Source organism: Sciurus vulgaris (genome assembly GCF_902686455.1).
Source record: "Sciurus vulgaris genome assembly, chromosome: 8".
Classification (NCBI taxonomy): Eukaryota; Metazoa; Chordata; class Mammalia; order Rodentia; family Sciuridae; genus Sciurus; species Sciurus vulgaris.
In genome coordinates this window covers 82,263,575-82,287,781 of record NC_136468.1, presented here as the reverse complement: position 1 = coordinate 82,287,781, position 24,207 = coordinate 82,263,575, and the positions used below count along the sequence as shown (strand labels likewise).

The 24,207-nt window shown below is 35.6% G+C and overlaps 1 protein-coding gene across 13 annotated transcripts in view; it reads right to left on the bottom strand.

The window, feature by feature from the left end:
• The window catches only part of ITGB8 (integrin subunit beta 8), an 89,904-nt gene that overhangs the window by 5,375 nt on the left and 60,322 nt on the right, over window positions 1-24,207 (bottom strand). For 12 of the 13 annotated variants that reach the window (XM_079152315.1, XM_079152320.1, XM_079152312.1 and 9 more), the window contains 7 exons: window positions 15,918-16,013; window positions 12,773-12,862; window positions 9,341-9,475; window positions 7,048-7,453; window positions 4,404-4,629; window positions 3,356-3,462; window positions 76-239 (listed from right to left, as the gene is read on the bottom strand). In XM_079152315.1, coding sequence (XP_079008441.1) covers window positions 76-239; window positions 3,356-3,462; window positions 4,404-4,629; window positions 7,048-7,453; window positions 9,341-9,475; window positions 12,773-12,862; window positions 15,918-16,013 — 1,224 coding nt within the window. The remainder of the gene's footprint in view (window positions 1-75; window positions 240-3,355; window positions 3,463-4,403; window positions 4,630-7,047; window positions 7,454-9,340; window positions 9,476-12,772; window positions 12,863-15,917; window positions 16,014-24,207) is intronic. The other variant, XM_079152317.1, reaches the window with a different exon arrangement.

Sequence of the window (24,207 nt, the reverse complement as noted above, 5' to 3'; positions counted from 1 at the left end):
TATCAATTAAAGGCCTAAATATTGCAACTAGACAATAAAATATTGATAATTATTCTTTTTTTAAAATCCACTGACCTTTTTTGAGGCAGACACTCTGTAATCTGATGAGGACTTAATTTTATTATTATTCCATTGTAGTATCACCTGCCTAATGATAAGGACTTTAAGCAACCCAATCAAGAATGTAACTATGAATATGATGAAAAATATTCTCAAGTAGCTTGGGCTAGATAAACATTCTGTAATAAAGCAAACAAAAGTTAAACAAAGTGAGTCAATCAAAGAATTCTATAAAGTAAACAGTGTTCACGTCTTACAATTAATAGAACCAGAGATCTGTAGGAATTTGCATTTTCAAAACAAGGCACTGACATTACTATTGACTTGGAAAAGTAAACTAATTTTTATTGCATGTTTATTATTAAAATATTTCAAAAGAAAACTTCCCTTTGGGAATGGCCACAATGAAAATATTTAATAACATCATTTCTTTCCAGCTTGATTCTATAATTGTCTTAGCTGGAATATATCCAAGTCCCTCACCCAAATATAATTATATCCATGACAGAGAGTGGGGCAGTTTTTGTGGTGTGTACTTTTGAGCACCAAGTGGAAAGTCAGATTTAAAAAACTATTTAACAGCTCTAGGCATTAGCATGTGTTTCTCTTGTTATGCTTTCTCTTCATTTGTTGCATACCAGTAATGGAAAACAAAGTAAACATCTTCAGAAGCTGAAATCTGTACTACTCTAGCAGATGAATAAATATCGCTTCTGAAATCACAGTGTAAGATTTCATTATTATTATGCATGACTTCTCCAGGAAATAGGAGTGTCCAATTTGTGATAATACACAAATCTCTTGCTTCAATTTTAATTCATTTATTTTTTACTTCTCTGTTAACCAAATCTATTTGCCTCTAAAAATTTATTATGTGTTTTTCCAAAGACAATTACTATCTAATGAAAGAAATGCCCTGTAAAGAACAGGGCCATGCCAGTTCTCTCCTTTAGCATCAGGCCTTTGGAAAACTCTCATTGGAAAACCTGCAGCCTCTGTTGTTGCTAGAGGCATCTCCTTTATCTTAGAGGAACATGGTTGCATAACAGACACGTATTCCACAGAACTCACCAGCTGCCCCAGATTCATAAAATTATTTCCCAGCTGGAAGAGACATTGTGTTCCTATGTCCATTCTACAGACTTTGGGGACCTTATGTTAATTTCAGTCTTCCTTGAATAGGCCACTGCAATCATTATCCAATGCATTATCCAATCACAGGTGATTTGAACTAAATTTCCAGTGGTAACCAAGAATGCTCGTGAATAAGGCCAGAACTCAAGGGTGTGGGGTTCACTCTGAATCAGAAAACTTAATGGAGCCCAATTTTTTTTGGTCGGTAATAAGGGGTCTTGGAAAAAAAAGGTCAAAGGCAGACCTCAGGGCCACTCACTGAGTGGAAACATCAGATGCCAGAGCAAGTCTCCCATTGTCACAGATCTCATGGAGACAGAATCCAAAATGCTACCTTTGAAGGTGGCACCTTCGAGTCTTCCACAGGTGAATGATCCCCAAACCTTTCCCCACTGACAAATTGTCATTTTTCTTGGCTGCTCTGGCTATGCAAACCAGCTAAAGCAGATCCTCAGAGGGAGCATGTGGCTTGATCGCACTTACTGGCTTCTGGCCTAGTGGGAGCTCAGCCAGAGAGACTGAAAGAAGACCCCTGAAGTGTGATTGAGAGGATAGATAATAGAGGTGCCTAACAAATGCCCTTTCCCTGTCCTTGCACAATAGAAGTCAAAGGGAGGGGAAGCCCTCCAGCTCCTGATATAGTTCAGAAGTATCTCTAATAGGTTAGAACAGGAAGGAATGACCCTTTGGATGTTATTAGATTACAGAAGCAATTTCAGGACTCCAATCTGCATGCATTTTTAAAGGTTGTTATGGAGGTCAAACATCTACCCACCGCCCATGCTTTTCTAGCTGAGGTTAGGTCAGAGATTTTCCTAGGAGCTTTGGGGCAATACTATTTGTAACAATACTTAAGTCACAGTAGTGTTTACTTAATGTAATAAATGACATGTTGATAGTAAGGGCCCTATTTATTAGAAAGGCACTTAGCTTTTGGGAGTGATTGCTGCAGCCCCAGCTGGCAGCACATGGGACTCTTTTTTGGAGCCAAATTCATTATGAGCTAAGGTCAGTGCAGATGTGAAGCAAAAAGGAAACAAAGCTCTGGAGAACATTTATTCTTCTCTGCAGTCTCTCTAAGGGCTGGAATTTTTCTTACAGGTTGGAGGACAGATTTGAAATAATAGAAGCAATGGAAATGTTTCCAATGAAGAACTAATTACTAGCTTAATGTTTAGCTCTTGTGGAGTTAGGAATTCGTTTCTAACTTTTTACACCTGTGCAATTGGGGTTCCATTGTTTTGAGTTCTAATGAACTTCTGTTTAAAAACAGCCTTTGCTCATAACTCTCACATGGTTTTTCCATTTATGAGTCATCTTTTACTTTAGATACTTCTTTCATGTTCACTGGCTTACTGATGTCACACAACCCTTTGAGGTTGGCACTATTTATATCTCCATTTAACAGCTGAGAAAACTGAGGCTCAGGAAAATTTTGTAGAAGAACTGCTATTTCTTAACCAGTAATGCTTAGGGTTTAAGCCAAGGTCTTCTGACTAGAAGTTCCATATTGTTTCATTGTGTCACATTTACAATCATTCGCCCCTAAGTTGCATGCATATCAGAAGGAGAAGTACCAGGAAGCAGTGGCCCTTGCCATTGTAGTAACATTTTTGTAATGTTACTACTCTACAAAAGCAGATCCTGCTACTTGAAATTTTATGGCTTCACCTGAAACAGGAGAGTAAGTGTGAGTTAAAGAAAGGTTTGAACTGAAAGCGAGTTTTGGTTATGAAGGAAACTCATGGTTCCACAATCCTTATCTCTTGGTGAAGTGACTCTCTGAAGGGAACCTGTATTTTTGGCTTATGGAGGCCTCTCTAGCCAATTCGTCTGGATGCCCCTCCATGGAGACACAGCATGGAAATAGAGCAGTGAAGATAAGGTGGGAAACTGAATTACTCAGAAACATCATCTCTGGGAATTTCAAAAAGCAAGTCACAAACTCATTATATTTTGTCCATGAATGTGTGCAGTTTTTGTGTGTGTGTATTTTCATGTTTCCTTAAAAAAGCTCTATTAAAAGTAAAGAAATGTTTCATATTGAAACTGAAATTGAAGTTCTTAGTCCTTTCCTTAGCATGGGTAATTATGGGGGCTTTGGGAGAATGTGATCCTCATAGATACACTATAGTACTTGGATTATGAATCTTTTGATTACCTGATGTTTGATGTCCGTAATGCTGGTCCATGAGAGCACATGAGGTTTTGCACTGATCAAGTATAGCTTGAGACAGATTGTGAGGGTGAAGGCATTGCATACAATTCCTGTGAGAGGAATTTAAAACATTAATCCTTTTAAAAAGAGATAGACTGTAACATTTTCTAGGAAAAATAAAATAACAAAATAATAACAAATAGAAACTGCAAATTTAGATTAGGTCCATTTGAAATAACTCCATAATTATGTTAAAGTACTGCATTTCAAAATGATTTAAATAAGTTACTATGCATAATTCTAAAAATCTTACTTGAATTACAGATTTGAGAGCATAAACATTTTAAAAATCTGAATAATACAAACTGGAAGGTACAGTGATGTTTAGATTGGTGGTCTTTGAGCAGGTCTCAGATTGTCATTGGAAAATTAATTATTAACACAAAACCATTATTTCACCTTCATTTAGCATGTCACCTTTCATTCATCACTTATTTCAAGAGTAAGTAATAGTTACTATCATTCTTTATCATGAAAGTATTAAAAATAAAGCACAATGGTAACTTAGTTTAACAGTTATTCTATAATCATCATGCACCAAATGCAAAGGTATGTTTTTATCTTGCTTTTTACAGGTCATTTAATTTAACTTCATTCTTTCACAGAACTTTAACATTATTATTTTTATCACTTCGCGATCATCATCCTCAGCCTCTCTTTCAAACTCAGGAAACTGAGGCTTAGAGGGTTTTAATGGTTTGTCTTACACAATTAACTGGTCATCAGTCTTGTAGTAGACAGCCCCTATTTTCCAAAACTTATTTAAAAAATAAAAAAACTAAGGTAGTGGGTCTCTGGATTTAATGTGATGCTTCTGCAGCTAGTTATTGGAATCCAAGTGCCCTAACTTCTAAAATTTCTCCATTCAATTCTATTTTAGCATGGAGATAACAATTATCTGGCAATTATTGAGATTAAGAAAGGCAGAATAATCAACAAAAACAGCAGCTGCAGGGCTGCTTTACATATGCGGAAGACAGAGAGCTCATACCAGTTTTCACTGCAGGCCGTGTGACAGGTGGGACAGTGTTCACAGAAGCGGCCGATGCTCCGGGGATCTGTGCACTCACACCTACCGCACACACACGTGCCTCTGCCGCTGCACACCTGGCCCTTCGAATTGACACAGTGCTGGGATGATGCTGAGGGGCACTGGCACCGGTCCCCTTCCCAGCCATGGAAGCACTGGCATCTGCCTGCTTCACACTCTCCATGCCCTGCAACCAAGACACACCATGGCCTACGTTAGGGAGGCCACTGTCTTTGTGAAGAGTATCCAAGTGTGGATTTACTTCCCACCTCCATGGAAATGCACTGGCAGTCAAGTGAACAGAAACAGCATCATTTTCTGCTTGTCTCACCTAAAGAGTGGCAGGCTTTAGGAAAGATGTTCTAGTGTAGATAATCTCCTGTACTGATATACTATGCTAACACATGTGAAGGGAGCCCCTCCTGTGGTGGCTGCCAATGCTCTAAATTTCATATGTTCAGTTTTAAATTAAGATACATGAATATAAAGAAGTTACGAAGGCTAAAGTAATGTCACATGACATGAAATCAGAAAATAAGAGTATTTGATTAATAACTTCTATAATCTATTCTGATAGTCTCACTATTACTAAGGACTGAGTAGGCCTTTGAAGGACTATGGGGGCAAACCCTTCTAGTGCTTCTGTATGGTGACGGTTATGTTAGATAAGATTTTCTGAGGAATTGAAATAATTCTCTCACATCTTCAAAATAGTATCTAGTAGATTAGCAGGGGCAGCCCTCATCTATGCTGTGAGGTGTTATTAGGTGGCAAATGGCAACAAGAAAGAAAGATGGTGTGTGAGCACGTGTGTGTAAGGGGCCTTTGTGTAGACAAGTTGAGGAAACACTGATTATACATAATTAAATGGATTTTAGGTTGCTGAAAGTGTCCAAAATTTAATCTGCCAAAGTGAATCAGAAATCTTCAAGCAGGGGGTACACTTGACAAGATTGTGCTGTGTTTTTCAAGCTTATTTAGCTACAAGTCAACTAATCTTCCTTTCTTCCTTCTCTCCCTCCCTTCTGTTCCTTTCCTTCTTTTCCTCATTTCCTTTCTCTCTTTTATTGCTGAGCACCTTAGAAGTTAACTGTCCCTCAGAGTCTGCTGCTGGATCAGCTCAGCTTGCTAAGTGTAAAACTAATGAGGTCCAGGCCAAACAGATGTCTGCCAGATCCTGCTCCCCTGTTCAGCTGGCATGCCGAGTCCTGGCCAGCCGACCTATGAACATGTGCTTTTATTCCTAGGGGAGGCTAGAGGAGACAAATGCACATCAGCCCTTCAGTTTTCACTTCATACAAACAATTCAAAGCAGATTCTCAACTGCCTGTGGGTCAATAGTATCACAGTCACATAGAAAGGTCAGTACAAGATTTTTTTGATATTTTGCTGCAGAGACTGGAATTCTCAATGTATTGGACACGCCTCTGAGAGACTGACAGCTGTGAAGAAATTCTTTCTCTTCCCTGTAAAATAATATTTCCTTTCCCTATAAAATACGGTAGACAAGGGCTGGTTCATTCTAAAGTCATCTATAATCCATCTTCTCTATGATTCCAGTTACAGTTGAATAAATGTTTGAAATATAAACATTCTACATATATAATAGAATAAAAAGATAATTTGCCATCACATATGTAGGTAACATAGGTTGAATTTTTAACTTACGCAACAATACAAAATTTATTTTTCATAGGTTGTTGCTTTCTATATCCTTAATGGCAATGAAATATTTCCAGTCACCAAAAATTTAACAAATATTTATCCACTACAATGCAAATACTAAAAAGGTATTTACATAGTAAGTGAATTTATTGCCTGGTCAGAGAAAAAAATCAAAGAACTCAGATGACGGGTAGTTTAATATATTTAAAAACAATATTTTAGTATTCAAGTGTTGCACAGATTTATTGGACTCTAACCTGTAGGTGGCAGTAAGCTGAATTAACTGCAAAGTAATCTTGGTATTTTTATTTTAATTCATATCATTTTAAAATTTGGTCTGTGTGTGGTCATAAAGACTAATCTTCTAGATTACTTAATAATCCAGTATTTTCTTGAAGAATGCTGTCCTCTGGCAATTTTGTTGCTGGTGGTGGTCCAAAAATAAACTCCTGAGGTTTAAATTACCACAAACTTACAATACATCTATAAAGATGCTTTAAGAATTTTCCAATGAATGAGAAGTATATTTTTATAGCTTACTCCCCCTCATCCTGACAGAAATAAAATCCTCTGAGCAAGCTGGAGTGAGTAACCTTTTGCCAGAATGAATCAGACCCTTGTCGAAGAATACCCTCATTCTTCTGGAAAACATGTCAGCCATCATCAGTGATTCCCTTTCTGGGATATTCTTTCCAAGATCAAAGAATACATGAGAATTACAATTAATTTTAGTTTTTTATTTTGAAGCATATACTGTATACTTGAAGCATAAATAGAAAAACACATGCTCTAAGTGTTGTGGGACTTAATTTTGCAGACTATGAAAATGTGAATATTAAATTCAGATTCAATGGTGGCAATTTGTAACGTATCTTTAAAGATACATGAACTTATATGCTACCGGGATAGTGGTTAATAAAAACTATGTATTTATACTCACCAGCACACAGATTTCCATGGTGATATGGACAAGAAAAATCATCTTTTTCACAGTATTTTCCATAAACTTTTCCAAGCTTAATTTTGTGACATAAACACTTCCCACAAATACAGACTCCTCGACCACTACAAACAGGTTGGTCCTTGTGTAACCTGCAACTCTCGGACGGAAATGCATCTTCATCAAAATGGCATTTACTCTCGTCACACTGCAAACACTTGGAATCTAGGAAAGTTTCATCTTCACACTTTCTTTTACGTCCTCTGTGGTCCTCACACTGACAGTTGCAGTGCCTGTGTATGTGAATTTTAGTGGTTTCATTGAAACCAATAGGTTTGATTTTTGCATAGTTTTTTCCTCCTGTGACATCACATTTTTTCATTGTAACTGTTACATTGAAAAGAACCTAAATTTAGGAAGAAAAAGGAAATACAATTACATTCTTTGATATTTTTATGGTCAATATTATATCTGCCAATAATACTTGAATCAATAATATAATACCATCATAGAGTAATTGTTTATAAAATACCCAGACAAATTTTTTCACATGTAGATGCAAAATCCCTTTTAATCCTTTATTTTCTGATTAACAAACAAGAATTAAAGGATGCAATGATTGCTAATTGCCTGTAATACACCATTAAACAGACCTGAGTCTGCCTATATGAAGTGTTCACTCTACGTTCCCTATTTTCAAGTTGGACTAAAATCCATTATAATTTAAAAATAATCTGTGCTTTTTGGTTGGAAATTATATTATATATCATGATACAAGACACGAAATTTAGGTTTCAACATGTATTAGGAATTTGACTCAATCTTATTGTAAGTTGGTTTTGGTGCTGTTCTTGAGATGTTTTTGTCTTTAGAATGTTAAGGATTAATAGATGTGTAGGATAATTATTAATAGCAGAGCAAATCTTGGGGTATATAATTAAGAGGTCAGATGACTACACCTTAGAGTCACACATTCATACAACCTGGTTGAAAATCAAGGGGAAAAAGAGATGTAGGCAAAGAAAAAAAAAAAAAAAATCTAAGAAGTAAGAATTCTTCTAAACTTGAGATTTTTGAAAGAATTACTTCATTCTTCAGAAAGCAACTTAGTGTTATCTTATGCTAGAAAAAAAATTCTATTTAATGAAAATCAAATGTGTATTTGGTAAACTGGTATATGATGTCTTTTGAACAAAATCCAAGGACTGATTACAGAGGAAACTACAGAATTAGAAACTTGCAGTAATTAATTTAAAATATACAGCTTGTAGGCACAATTACACTGCCCACAGATTCTAAAATTCTCAAGAGGGAAAAATATATTCTAACTAAAGAGAAAGTCTTATTGTATTGAGGATGTTCTACCTCTTTCTACCACTTTTTCTCTCTATAATCGGACATATAAGCAATTAATAAAATTGTAGAGGGGGCTGGGGATGTGGCTCAGTGGTAAAGCACTTGACTGCCATGAGTGAGGCCCTGAATTCAATCCACAGCACGGCAAAAAATTAATAATAATAATAATAATAATAACAAAATTATTATTATTATTAACCTTGGAGTTAGAAGGAAGATGAGAAAGCTTCTAGTCCAACTCATCTGCTTAAAAATGAGATAAGTGATGCCCCAAGAGGTGAATGACTCACTGGAGATCTCTTCACCCACAAGGATCACTCTGTGTGCCTCTTTGCTATGCCGATTCTTGGAGAATCCCTGCTCCTCTGGTCCTGTTTCCTGATGCCACTGTAATTCAGGCCTCTCTTTACATCTCATTTCCACTCCTCCTTTTTTATTGTTCTCAGTGAATTTCCCTACCTGATTGTGAATGGATTGAGGCAAATGCAAAGCGAAAGATTTTGAAATTCTTAGCCTTTATCAATTGCTCCATTCTTCTCTGCAGCCTATATCCTTCATTATCACATTTACCCTCAGAATGAACAGATTTGAATCCAAAAACTGTCATTGTTATAATTAGCATACTGGTTGTATGAAGAGATGTGATTTCCTCTTCTATACGAGTTGGGTCACCTACGTATGAAGTTACTATTATTAAATAAGTGTTCAATGTAATATGTATTTAATTATTTTCACTTGAGGGTTCAAGAGAATAGTTAATTGAGTTAAAACAAGAGGATAACTTTGAAAAGAGACAATGAAAGTTACTTCGAAGTGTAAATAAGCTTCCTGGAGGCAGCAGTTAAGTGAATTTTTCAGAATGATTTGGTTTTTCTGTGAGAAAGCATGCCAAACAACTTTAGCTTATTTTAAATAAGGAAAACGCACACCCACATACTTCATCATTGCTTGTCACATTTCCACATCCATCAGTGCCTGGCTTTCTGGTTCCATCTGGACAGATGGCTGTGATGTTGAAATAGACACCTTGTACCTGGTTTTCCACCTGCACTTTCACTTCTGAAATGAGTTTCTGTGGAGACATCGTCTTTTAATTAAATGCTCTAATGGTTTCAAATGTAAGCAATGAAGCAGTGTCAAGTTTATCCAATCACTCTAGTTTTAATTTTTAACTAAGTCGAAGAGTCTTGTTTCTATAAAAGGAATGAATAAATACAGTGTTTCCACATAATGACCCAATTATATTTGAAATATGTAAGAAATACTGAAAGATTAGATTATCGGCATTTAAATGGTTCATTTTTTCCACACATATCTGTGACTATGCATTTTGATCACTTTGAAACTATTTCTCACTCAGCCTGTTACGAAAATTATCTTTTCAAATCCAGTGCTACTTATATATAGATAAAGTTTAAATAAAACATTGAGAACCTGTATCACAAAGGGTGAATGTTGATAGCTAAAAACATGGAACATGCTTCTGACAGATACAGTTGCTAAAGAAACATTTTAATTGGAAACACTTTAGACTATCATGAAAGTTAAAATGCCTTATTGATAGAGTTGAAAGGTAAGTTTTTGGAAGGAATGACCTGACAGACATGTTCCTATAATGCTTTTTAAGGATGGCTTAGAATTTGAGTTGAGTCCCCAGGGCTTGCTTTTGTCAATCAAATTTGTACAAAGCCTAACAAATTAACAAGAAAAAGATGAAAAAATTTGTTCCAAGCCTTAATTCCAAAATAAGGCTTCTAAACTAGGCAGAATACCATTCATTCATTTATTCAGTCGTTTATATGCTCATTCAGTAAATGATTTAATGGCTATCATATATTAGGCACACATTAATTTCTTCTGTCACAATCTCTAAGTTCCAGGGGATCTAGCCACCTTAAATATGTCCTTCAGATCTGTGCACATTTTGACCCATAAAACTAAGAGTCCAACTATATACAAAAATCCTTGGCTTATACTTGTAAACAAAGGAAGAGAAGCAGCAATGTAAGAAGAAAAAAATAATTTCAGAGAATTCTAATCCTTTAATAATTTTACTTCTTCAATGGTATGATCATTAAGGATATGGGCTTACTAATTAATAATTGAGTATAGAATTCTAGTAGCACATCCTTAGAACAAGATATTTTTTTCAAATTCATCAGTATTATTTGGATTAGGGAAGACTACCTCATCACCCTCCCCCTGTCCCCATTTTGAGGCAGGTCTTACAATATTGTACAGACTGGCCTCCAATTTACAATCCTCCTGAATAGTTGGGATTATAGGTCTGTGCCACCACCTCAGAGAAGTCACACAATGCAACTGTTAATTGAATAATTTTGGCAAACCAAAAGGAACTTCCAAGAACATACACATGATTTATATGCAATAATTTATCAGATCAAAAGGAAATGCCTAATCCAAGGAACGTGCTCAGTTCACCCTTCAGAAATTCTGTTTAAGACTTTAAGCCAGTGAGGTCAATGTTTTGCAAGCAGTGTGTAATGATAAATCTGTAAGACATTTCCCAGCTTTAGGATTTAGAAATTAATCTCCTGGCACAATCTGAAGCTTCTTTTTTAATATCTAATCAGTAATGAGACAGATTATTTTTTCCTGGTTTATGATTTTCTAATGAATTGGAAACTGTTTCTGTTGGATTGTGAAGACAAAATGAAATTTCAGAAGAATTTTGAAATTATAGACCATAAAAAATAATAACAGAATCTCAACCTAAGGTAGTTATCCAGAGTGATTTTTTAAAAATTGACTACACAGTATGATCAGTCAGAAGGATAGTGGGTTCAGGCATCCCACACCTATTCTAGACAAATAAAGAACATGAAAGTAAATACTGCTGTCTCCTTTCTGTGGATGCTGTCTGACACACAGGTAAAAACATGTCAGTTTATGCTCTTTGTTTGGGGTAATAAATGGGCTCATACTATAACAATTCAGGTCAACTTCTAACAGTGTAAGCTCCTTTCTTTTTTGGATTATTCTCATAAACAAATTATTGATGGGACTAAACTGTGTACACATTTGATTTTTCTTGATAAAAAAATCCCTAGTCATAACTCTTTTGTGAGAGCTGTCATTTAAGATGTTCTTCCTTATTTCATTCTACAGTTTTCAGACAGAAAATAAAAGTCCTCAGCAATAATAAATCTAGCAAGATTTATTTTGCTTTTAAAAGAATAACTTTCAACAATTCTTCATTTTATATCCTTTGTCTACTTCCTGCCTTTCCTTTTTGTACAGTTGAAGTTGAAGGCAGATGCGGCTTGAAGAGGATTAGGGAAGTCTGGGTATTTTTCTCAATGCTTGGGCTGTTCTTTACACTATTCAATTTTTCATGTTGGGAAGGGAGTCAGAGAATTTGGGAAAGTGAGACTTTAAAACTGACCCATAAATTCAAGGTATGATGAAGGAAGTTTGACACTATGTAAAAACAAAAAAAAAAAAATAAAAGAGAGAGAGAGAGAAACAGGTGATATCACACAGCAGGAAGCACCTGGGGCATGGAGTTGAACACCTGGATTCTAATCCTGTTTCTTCTGATTAGCTGTGTGACCTTTGATTAATTTGCTTTACTTCTCTGTTTCTACAAATATACAGAGAATATACAGGTGTTAGAGTACTAACACCTGCCTGTGAGAGGATTAAATGAAGTTATGTGTGAAAAGTGGCTAATTCTCAGTGGTATGAAATTAACAGTCACTATCACAATGTTGTAGCACATAAGTCATCAAGCCAGGCCCCAGTTTGAGAGAACAGATGTTTCTTTAAATTCTTTGCATTCAGTTGTCCACTCTTCACACGGCTGATGAGAGCATGCAACTATAAATAACAGACTGTATCTGTTAAGGTGGTTCTTTTAGTCAAACTGTTTTAGTAAATCTTCTAAAATAATTGACTGACCAATCAAATGTTGATCATAGAGAACCCAACAAAATCATCTAAGTAATCTCTATGTCCCAGATAATTCATTTCCCCTGGAAGTTTGTTTCTTTAAATAACAGTGTGAGATTCATAATTTATGACAAAGGAAATTATGAAATTTCTTGGTAATAAAGTGCTTTGTGTAGGCATGAGTAGGTAACTGGAATATTGGATCTGGAAGGAAATCTAGAAAGTCTCAGGCACAGTTTTGGTTTACCACTAATGAGACAAGCGAGGTCTCCCAGGGGACCATAGCTGGTTTGTGCTAGCACCAGGAGGTCTAAACTCCATGTTCCTGGTTCTTAATTTTTTGTTCTTTCTACCACTACTCGCAAGATGATATAGCACTAATTGGTATATTGCCACAGAAATGTTTATTTGGCAAGTTAGTTTATTTGGTAAAAAATTGTATATGATACATACATACCTTGTAGGCTTCTACTACCAAATTGTTGAGGTTAGCAGCCTTTGATTCTATCTCACCAGCAATGGTGCCAGGCAAAAGGGGTAGAAGGTCCTGAAAACATATTGGTTGTATTTATGTAATGGCAACACTCTGCAGTGGTTCAGTGATCAACAAATATTCAACATTTTTCCATTTATCAGTGGAAGATGAGACATTATATGAAGGAAAAAATATAAGTCATGAAGAATATAAGCAACCTGGTAGGGTTGCAAACCCATATACTCATGAAAAGGTAAATGTATGTGTGTATGCATACACATGTGCAAATAAATGTGCATAACCATGAGTGTCTACATCCTGAATTACATGATGACCTAAAATCTAATCAAAATTAGACCAGAATTTCCAAAGTATTTTCCATGGAACATCGCCCTAAGAGACTTGAAACATGAAAAGGGTTCTAACAGTAAACACATTTGGGAAATTCTGCAGATCTTTCTTTCATCCAGAAATCCAAAATGCACATTTGCAAACTGAAATGCTGAGTAGTCCTGTAATTTGTAAACAATGTGACTCAGTTTAATGCAGCACTTCCCAATGCTTAAATACCAAACTCTTTTCTTACATAATATAAATATTTTATAGAACTGCTATCCCATGGAATGCCCTTTGGGACATGTTGTGTCAGACACTAGGAAAAGTCACGGTTACAGGTGAAAGCTTCAAGGAACAGGAGTTTGTGATGGATAATGCTTACTAATTATGGAGGAGCTGCTAGGTATTACTAGGGAGAAAGTGAGAGTGAGCAAAGGCTTACAGGGCTACAGGAGGAAAAAAACAGTCTGACTTGAATAAACATACATATTTATTAGGGAATCAGATTATGAAAGTCTCAAAATCCACTTATTCATTAATTTTTTTTTTCAGTTCACAAGCATCATTCACTTTCTGCTATATACCAGCCACATTTAGACACTAACAATTTGTTATCTCAACTCATATGGGAAAATGTATCACAGATTTTAAAAATTCATTTATTAATAGATGCCTATATTGAGCATCTGTTATATGTACTTTGGAAATGCTAACTTATTAGACCACATAGTTTCTATCCTTAAGAATCTCACAGATATATAAATGATAATTCCACAAAATGCTAGACACATGAAGCATATATGCACAGAAACTATTAAGCAGGACACCTGGCAAGGATTGCAGAGCCAGGGAAAGTTCACAGGGGCTGTTCCCTTGAGGAGCTGACTTATGAGCTCTTCGTAAAGGATGCTGAGTGGGTGTTAACCCAGTCATAAGAGAGAATGACTTCCAAGTATGGGGGCAGAGTGGGGGCAGCAAGAACAAAAGCACAAAGGAAAGACACAATTTGGTGAGTGCATGTGCATGGGAAGATCAGATGCACTGCTGGGGGGACAAAGGCAAGGTAGGGGAAAGTGGCCTGAGAGAAAGGTAGATACCAGATAGTCTCAGATGCCAAATTAGAAACTTGGTCCCCTACATCATAAGGAGCCCCTAGGACATTTTGCTCTAGAAAGTACTGTGGACATACTTGTGATTTTAACAGATTTTCTGGCACCAAGTGGATAATGGATTTGGAGGGTGACTGTCAAGGCTGTTTGAACCCATATGAAAGATGGCAGGCAGGGGAAGTAGGTGCCTATGAAGGTCCATGTGGGACTCAGTTCTTCATGGGCTTTTGGAGCATGATGATTCTTACTTTGATCATAATTCAGTTAATAATAAACCCAGTTCTATAGTTTGTCAGTCAGTGGCAAATTCATAAAGAACTAGGGAGAATATGCTAGAACCAATAACACTAAGAAGAAGCAAACGACAGAGAAAGAGAAGGCAAAACCACCAAAGCTACCCAGTATTTGAAAGTCAACTATTTAGCTTAGAGGTTCAGATCACAGGATTTGGGTTGTTAGAAAACTCTGGGCAAGTATTTATCTTCCTAAAAATGTCTCCTCATCTTAAAATGAGTAGATTAATAACTCTGCCCTCGCTTAGTGAGATGCTAAGATCTCAGATGCATTAGTGTTTCTGAACTCAGTACCTGTCAACAGTTAAATACTCAATCAGTACAAGCTGTTCCTCTTGTTATTAAAATGGTTTAAGCTACTTCATTTGGGTGAGAGTCCTACTTCTGTGGATGTTAATTTGTCCTCACCTTAAAAAGTGGCTCCATGGTATATAGAAATCAGGGAGTGAATAAAGTTTCACTATGTATTTCTAAGGGAAGAAGTGATATGATTAAAGTGACACTTTTAGATGAAAAGTGTGGTGGTTAGGTGTTAGGTAAACCAGGGAAAGGAACACAAGTTCAGGGACAACGAAAATGAGTTTAATTATCTGTTTAAACCAAAAGAAAATGTAGTTTCTCTAAAGTTTTAAAAAATAAGTAAAGGTGCTAATGGCTGGCCAGGGAGAGGAGTAGAAGGAAGAAATAAAGATTGCAAAGGAGATGACAAGCCGGAGAACACTGATGCGTGTCGGACACAAAGGACACCGCAGCATCAAAGAAATGAAGAAAAGAGAAATTCTGGAAGAGAAACCCTAAAAGACCAAAGACAGCTAGAGCAAGGCACAGAAGAGGAATTCTACATTGAGCAACTGCCCCCAAAGGATTCAGGACATCACTGAGACCACTCCGACATGGGACTTGGGCTGGCTCAGTCACTTCTATGGCTCCTTTATTGGACAGCCTAGATCAAAGTGACGTGTGCTGATGCTACTGAATATCAAGCAGATAAGTCTCCAACTCTAACCTAAGATAAGAACATGTCCGTGGCTAGATTATAAGCAAGAATCTGGATGTGAATGGTGTAGAGATGGAGTGTGAAGTACTTTCACCTGATAAAAATCTTTCCCATTAATGTCACGTCCATCACGTCCTTCAGTGTTAGGCTGTGCCCATGTATATTGAATATAATCCTCAAACAGCATTTAGTGCACACATTTGGTTTTACGTGTTACAAACCTAGGTAGAACTTGTACTTAAATGATAATATAAGATACAGTAAAAGGCACTTTATTAAATACATTATTAAATTCAGATTGTACAATTTGAAATCCTTTCTCTGGTTTCAAGAAGTGCACTAATTTCAACTAATGTAAACATTCTAGTTCTTATGTTCAAGAATTGACATACCTTATACCAATGAAACTGTTTTCCTTGAACTGCAAAAATGACATTAATGTTGTTGTCTATCAGTTTTTCTGAAAGTTGGCCTAGTGAGGGATGTTCCTGTAAGGGATAATGAAATAAATAAGGAAATGAAATTTTGTAGCTCAGCCCCACACACATCCAAACAGCTCTTATGAAGACAGCCATGTGACTTATATAATAATGTACATACTTGGGAAAGGTTATGGTTTTACTGGAGACATTTCAATTCTTTTCATATATAATATCAACATTAATGTGTTAAGGGCAATTTATAGACAAAATCTCCCTGAAAACCTCATTTAGCATAGTACAAAGAATGACCAGGATCTCTTTAGATTAACATTGGACTCAAAGTTGTATAACTGAAAGATAATTTAATATTCAGAAATAGAGACATATTAGTGACAACCACATTCTGAGGCAAAATTCAACAGCAAGTGTTGAAATGCAAATGCTCGTGCATATGTATATGCCTGTAAACCTATATACACATATATGCCCATACAGCCACTTGTGCATGTGTACACACACACATGTATTTGATTTATAACATGATATAGTATAAATTATCTTTAGAAGCCTAAAATCCTGTGCTCAAATCAGAGGTTTGTCACTTTATGACAAAAGGTCTCACTTCTGTCCTCAGTATCATGTGAATGTTATCTGCCTTCTATGACTGCTGGCAAGATTAAAAAGATGACAATAATATGTGAACTATTTAGTGTAGCTTCTTGCACCTAATAGGTACTCAAAACTAATAGCAATTGTGATTTTCATTTCTAACTTCTTATACAAATTGTAGATTAAATATCTCTCAATTCATTATTATATTTGATCTTTTTTGTCAGATGAAATATATTATAAACCTATTTGACGAATAAAATAGGCAGAGCTGTTTGTGGCATTTTCTGTGGTGGTGAGAAAGCTAAGGATGAGTAGGGGGAAGGAAATAAAATTTGTTTTAGAAAATATGAGAAATTGGCAATCATAGAATTGCCATCTGAAATTATATAGTTAGACTTAGCGGGGTTTTTTTCTTTCTATAAATGCTGTCCTAGGAATTAAAGTGATCGTCTCAACTAACAAGTTCATGACTAGACATCTCTCAGAGAGATATCATCCAACTCCACTTGCAGTAGCCTCTGCCTATTTGTTGGTGCTGACTGTGAGCCGAGGGTTTTGTGACTGAACCTAACCAGTATCATATAATTCAAGCTCAAATCACTCCATATTTTTGCTCCAGATTGCATTCTCCAATACTAACTGCTTTAAGAGAAAAGTTTAGGAAGTCGACTTCATTAATGTCTCTGTATTTTTGTAACTGCACAAACTTAGTACAAAAGCTAAATCAACTACTTTTGCTTATAACCCAAGTTCTGTGGCCCACATATTAAATTTATGTATATAGACCTAGGAAGTAGTGTTCAAAAAATCCTATCATGGCTGCGTTATAGCTCAATGGTACAGCATGTGCTTAACATGCACGAGGCCCTGGGTTCAAACTCCAGGAAAAATCATAACAAATATACTTCAATTTCTATATTGTCTGTATTGTGGTAAAGCAACCCAAATTCTCATGAGTTGCATTTAAATGTGATATTAGACTAATTTATAAAGAGCTTAGAAAGCATACCACATGGGTTCGCATAAGAAAAATTCTGTCCAGAACAATTCTTAAAAATGTAATTTTAAAGCAATAGAAAAAAAAATCCCCCAAATATAAATTCTGCCACCTAAATTCTTATTCCCATTCCTAACAAAATGTATAATCTTAAAATAGATTATGACGCTTTGCATAATGCTTAGTAAAATAAAGAGAACAAGGCAAGGTAAGTGTAGAGGTATTGGAATTTTTGTCTTAATGGCAACAACTACTTTTCACATATTTTTGCTTTGAAAAAAATAATTGCAACTTCTCAAGTACTTCTCTTAATTTATAAAACCATTCATATTTTGAGAAAAATTTTGCTCACATATTTTTAACCAGCTTATATTTAACTCACATAAAATCAACATTTAAAGAATGGTCACAAGTGTATACAGCTTTGGGAGGTTTCTTAATCTCCTTCCTTCCATAAACAGGAAGTCACATTGACCAAAAGTACACAAAATTTAAATTGAGAATTATCTGGTTTGGTCAGAAGCTTATTATAAGTCAGATTTTTTTAAGTCTGAAAGAGCACATTTTTGAACCCTGGAGAGAAATCAGTTTGAAAAGAAATTTCCAAGTACCTTGAGGCTGATTTTTTAAAAATTACAAATGTATAACAGATGCTTAAATAAACGACTGCTGACAAGAGACTCTGGATGAATGGCCCGTTCTGAAGTCCCTTCTCCTTTCCTCCATGAAGCATATCCTTTAAGTATCTTATCTCCTGTGTCTTTTACTTTGCTGGCAGGAGAACACACTCCCTCCCAGCCAGCTGTGCTGTTGGGTGATGTCACTACTTCTCAAGTCTCACTCCTCCTCTGTCTAACCCGGTTCACAGTGTTTTTCCAAACTCTGAGAATAATTAATAGAGATAACAGGCATTTCAGGGGCAAAATGGAGAAGGCAAAGTAATATGTCAAAATAGCTACTAGATAGTGAAGGTGGTGGGAAGTAACTCATAAACGTCAGAAGGTAAGAGGGGCATGAAAGGTTCATTAGGAGCAAGTTCAATTAAAGAGTTAACTGTGGAGACATGTGGTAGAATTTTTAAAATGTGTATGTCTAAGGGAACAAAAGGGAAGTGTTTAAGAGTCCCTTTTCCTTCCACAAAATTAATAATTAAAAGTTTATAAAATAACTTCAACTTTGGTAGTAGTATTTTAACAACTTGTTAAATAAAATATTCAATTATCTGGATTATTTTTTAGAGTTCACTTTTTAGAGGAGATAGAGAAATAACATGAAAGCAATCTGATAGCAGAGATTTATTTGGAGATGAAAAGTTTGAAGCATATGTTGTCAGTGTGTATCTATTGTCTTAGTCTGTGTCCCACCTGCATGGCACCACAGTGGTAACTTCACAGACCAGGGTTTCTCAACAGCAGTGTTTTGACAGTTTGGGCTGGACATTTTCTGGTTTGGGGGTTGTCCTGTGCAGTACAAGATGTTTAGCAGCTCCCCAGAATCTACCCACCAGAAGGTAGCACCACCATTCCTTGGCTGTGACCATCAAAATGTCTCTGGCTATGGAAAAGTCCTCTGGAGGGTAAAATCTGTAAGAGGTGTGGCCTCGTAGAAGGTCATCAGGGAATTGGGGGTGTGCTCTCAAGGGGATTATGGGATCCTGGTCCCTTCTTCTTTCTCTCTTTTGCTCCCTGACCACAAAGTGAGAGGTTATGTTCTACCACTTGCTCTCACTATTATGTGCTACCACAGGTTCAAAGCAGTGGGAGAAACTTATCGTGGACTAGAACAACCCAAAACTAAGAGTTAAAACAATCCTTTATCTTTATAAGGTGATTATTTCAGTATTTGTTATAGTGACAGAAAGGCGACTAATATACTATGTGACTGGTCATCTTAACCTTTCTGGGATCCAGTTTCCATGTGCATCAACTGGTAAAAATGGCAGTAGCTGCCTCTCATACTTATGGTAGGGCTAAGTGGGTCAATGAATAAAGGCTTTCACTGATTATTCCATAATTACCAAGCACAGACTTAAGTTTAGTGGGGGCTCCTGTCCTTCTGTCATCCTGCTTGGCAGTGACTATAGGTGAGGGACTGATTCTTTAGTACCTCCATTCTCTCATTTATTAAGACAGAAGCAAAACAGTAGCTCCATCTCACTGGAGTGCTGAGTGCTGTTACATGAAAGTAAAAGGACAGACACCACACAGTGCTCAAAAAAAGATTTTTTTTTTTTAAAACAAAAGATGCTTAATTAAGAGACATTACTACAGATCTAGATATGCTTCCTTGATTTACCTTAATGGACCTGTTTCACTTATTAACTCTTCATAACTGACCGCTCAGGTGTTTGAATTTGTGGTCCTTGCCTAAAATGGTACCAAGTATAGTCATGATACTTTACTTAATGAAGGAATAAGTCAAGATACTCTATTTACTTAATAAAGTTAGTAGACATCATAGTAGGAACTATTTGGTTTAATGTTGTGTATTGTTTTCATTGACTGTTGTTATTATTTGTCTCCCCCTAAACAGTGAGGTACTGGAAACCTTCAGGGACACCATAAGTCCACAGGTAGAAACTCCACTTCCTCAGATCTATACTGTTAGATGTCTAGACACACAAACAACGTGAAAATACAAGGAAACAAATCGCCCCAAACAAACCAAGATACTCCAATAACAGAATCCATCCATACTACAGTAGAAGAAATGTCAGAGAAGGAGTTTAAAATGTAAATTGATCTGCCAAGTAAGGGACCATATAAGATATGAAATCAGAGACAAAATACAGGAAGTGAAAGATCACTACAATAAAGAGAGATTCTGAAAAAAAAAAAACAAACAAGCAGAAATTCTTAAAATGAAGGAAACAATAAACCATTTTAAAAATTCAACAGAAAGCATCACTAACAGATTAGACCACTTGGAAGACAGAATCTCAGGAAAGGAGACAAAATATATAATCTTAAAAATTGAGTTGACCAAGGAGAGAGGATATTAACAAATCATTAACAGAACTTCCAAGATAACATGAAAAGACCAAATTTAAGATTAATCAGGATAGATGAAGGTGGGGAGATACAAACCAAAGGAATGCACGATGTTTTCAATGAAGTAATATCAGAAAAAATTTCAAACCTAAAGAATGAAATGGAAAATAAAATACGAGAGGCATACAGGACCCCAAATACCTAAAATACAAATTAAGGATAGAATTTTAAAGTGTGTGAGAAAAAAATATCAGATTACTTATAAGGGAAACCAATCTGGATCTCAGCTGATTTTTCAACTCAGACCCTCAAAGCTAGGGAGTCCTGGAATAACATATACTAAAGCTCTGAAAGAAAATGGATGCCAACCAAGAATCATATATCCAGCAAAATTAAGCTACAGATTTGAAGATGAAATTAAAACCTTCCATGAAAACAAAAGTTAAAAGAATTTAACTAGAAAGCCAACTAGAAAGCCTGGACTACAGAACATTCTCAACAAAATATTCCATGAAGATGAAATGAAAAAAAAAAAAAAAAAAGTGAAAACCAACAAAGGAGGAACTACACAAAAGGAATAATCAATCAAAGGAGAAACTAATTCAAATTAAAAACTAGAAACAAACCCAAATGACCCGGAATACAAATCATATCTCATTAATAACCTTGAACATTAATGGCCTGAACTCATCAATTGAAAGACAGACTGGCATGTTGGATTTAAAAACAAGACCCAACAATATGCTGGCTCCAAGAGACTCACCTCATAGGCAAAGACATCCACAGACTAAAGAAGAAAGGATGGGAAAAAACATGTCACTCACATGGATCATGTAAACAAGCAGGGGTTTCTATCCTCATATCAGATAAAGTGGACTTTAAACCAAAGTTAATCAGAAGAAACAAAGAAGGACATTTCATACTGCTTAAGGGAATTATGCATCAACAAGACGTAACAATCATAAACATTTATGCCCCAAACAATGGACCATCTACATACCTCAAACAAACACATCAATTTCAAGAATCAACTAGACCATGACACAGTAATACTGGGTAACTTTAACATGTGTCTGTCACCACTGGATAGATCCTCCAAACAAAAATTAAATAAAGAAATTATAGAAGTAAAAAATACAATTAATAATTCAGACTTAACAGAAAAATATAGAATATTTCATCTATGAATGACTGAATACATTTTATTCTCAGCAGCACACCAATAGTTTTTGAATATAGACCTCTAATGTAAGCTATAACATAAGCTGGCATACAGTTATAATATTACCTTAACATATTTTTAGCATCTATAACATTATTTTGATAGCTTCCTTTCCATTGATATTAATTTTTGTGTTCTTGCTTTTTTCTTGATTAGATTTAGTTTTTAATCAAACTTTAGCTGTATTATTTCTTCTCTATTTCATATATTTCTGCTCCTGCTCTTATTTTTTCCTTCCTACCACATAATTTGAAAATAATCTGATTGTTATTTTAGCTTCTTTCTGATACAAGCACTTTGTTACGAATGTTCATCTGAGTACCACTTCAACCCAGAGATTCTGATATTTTAAACTTGTATCATTACTTAGTTTAAAGCACTTTTTATTTACTTGCCTTGTGCTTTCTTCCTTGACTTCTGAGATATTTATAAGTGTTCCATTTAATTTTGAAATAGTGGACATGTGGGGGCGAGGTCCTACATATCTTAATGGGATTAATTTGTAATGTAATAAATCATGCAGGAAACACAGTCTACATGATTTCAAATTTTAAAAATTAATGGAAATGCTTTTTATATTGCTTGTAATGGTTACATACATGTCAAAATTGATCAAATCACATACTTCAAATGTGCATTTTGTTGTACTTCAATTTTACCACAATAAAGCTATGGAAAAAAAATGTATCATAGGAAAGAAACAAGCAATCTGATAGCAGATTTATTTAGAGATGAAAAGTTTAAAGCACAATGTTTTCTGGGTAAATATGATCTAATCAAAACATCTGACAATACAATATTTCTGAAAATTACAATATTTCATTCCATTTATTTTCAAGTCAAAATTGAATTTTATTGTGTTACCTTTCCAAACTTTCATTTTATCCCATTGCAGAGGTGCTATAAAAGCAGAGTCGGGCTCCTCTGAGACTAGGATAGGTAATTTCTGCATGCAACCTTTGCATTCCATGAAAAAGAAATCCAGCTGACTATTGTTTGCAGAGATCATTTCCTGGCTATTTTTCTGAGAACGTGAAAAGCATTCAAATTCGGTTTCAAAAAATGAAGGTAGAAATATTCTTATGGTGTTTACATTTTAAAGTGGGGAGTTCAGTAAGCAGTAAGGTAAAATCAGACATTTTGCTAGCCTTACTGTTATTGTTACTATTGTTACTGGGGATTGAATATAGGAGCACTTTACTACGAAGCTACATCCTCATCCCTTTTTAAAATTTTTAAGAAATTTTGAGACAGAGTCTCATTAAGTAACTGAGAATGGCCTTGAACTTGTGATCCCCCTGCCTTAGCCTCTCCAATAGCTGGGATTACAGGAGTCACCACTAGGCCTGTTGTCATTTGTTAGCTTTTAAAAGCCTCAAAGATGTGTGTGTGTATATATATATATATATATATATATATATATATATATATATATATATTTTTTTTTTTTTTTTTTTTTTTTTTTTTTTTTAATGTGCCTGTCACAAAACAAGTGCTCAGTGGGGCTGGGGATATGACTCAGTTGGTAGAGTGCTTGGTTCACATGCACAGGCCTTGGGTTCAATCCTCAGCACCACAACAAAACAAAACAAAACAAAACAAGTGCTCAGTGGATTAGTATTTTTATAGCGTGTGTTCAAGACACAGAAGCTGAGAAGCATAAAAAGAGATATTTAACACTTTCTGAAGTTGAAGAAACTATTCTTCGTCATGGAGGTACAAAACATTATCACATTTCTTTACTAAAAGGTTATAATTATCCCCTGAAATAGGACTCTGTCTGATATCACTATTAGTTACAAATATCTTCCAGACTTTGACAATGTCAAAAATATCCCTATCAGATAAAAAAAACCCACTGAAATAAATATAATAACTTTATAAAAGTTTGTTAACTCACACAGCACAGTTATAGATAAAATTAGTTCAATATGTTCCAAAACTCTTTCTCTATCAGTAATTCTAGAAAAATTGAGGGTAATATGGAAAAAATAAAGTTCCCTGAACAAGTATACTAGAAGTCCAAGTATATGTTAAAAAATTGCTGGGGAAGAGGCACAGCAATGACTATTTGTATTGCAAGGAGGCATAAGTGTGCAGTAATGCCTAATGTGACTTCTGCAGTCCTGCCTCATCATCTAAGATGCTGATCCACTGGATACCTCTCTGAATGTGGCCGCAAGGAGAGGCATGAGCTCTGAAGCCAGCCATAGGGAATTATAGGGAAGTATGTGGGAGAAAGGTGAAGACTCATTCGCCATAGAGTGAGGGGGCCACAGGAGAAGCTGTGTGGAAAAGGAAACATCAGGCTTAATCTAGTTAATATGAGTGAATACATTGCACACACTTGTACATACATTAAGGATATGGTAGGCTCTTGCCTATTTGAATCCCTCTATTCAGGACCAAGTCATACCAACATCTGAAAATCCCATTGAT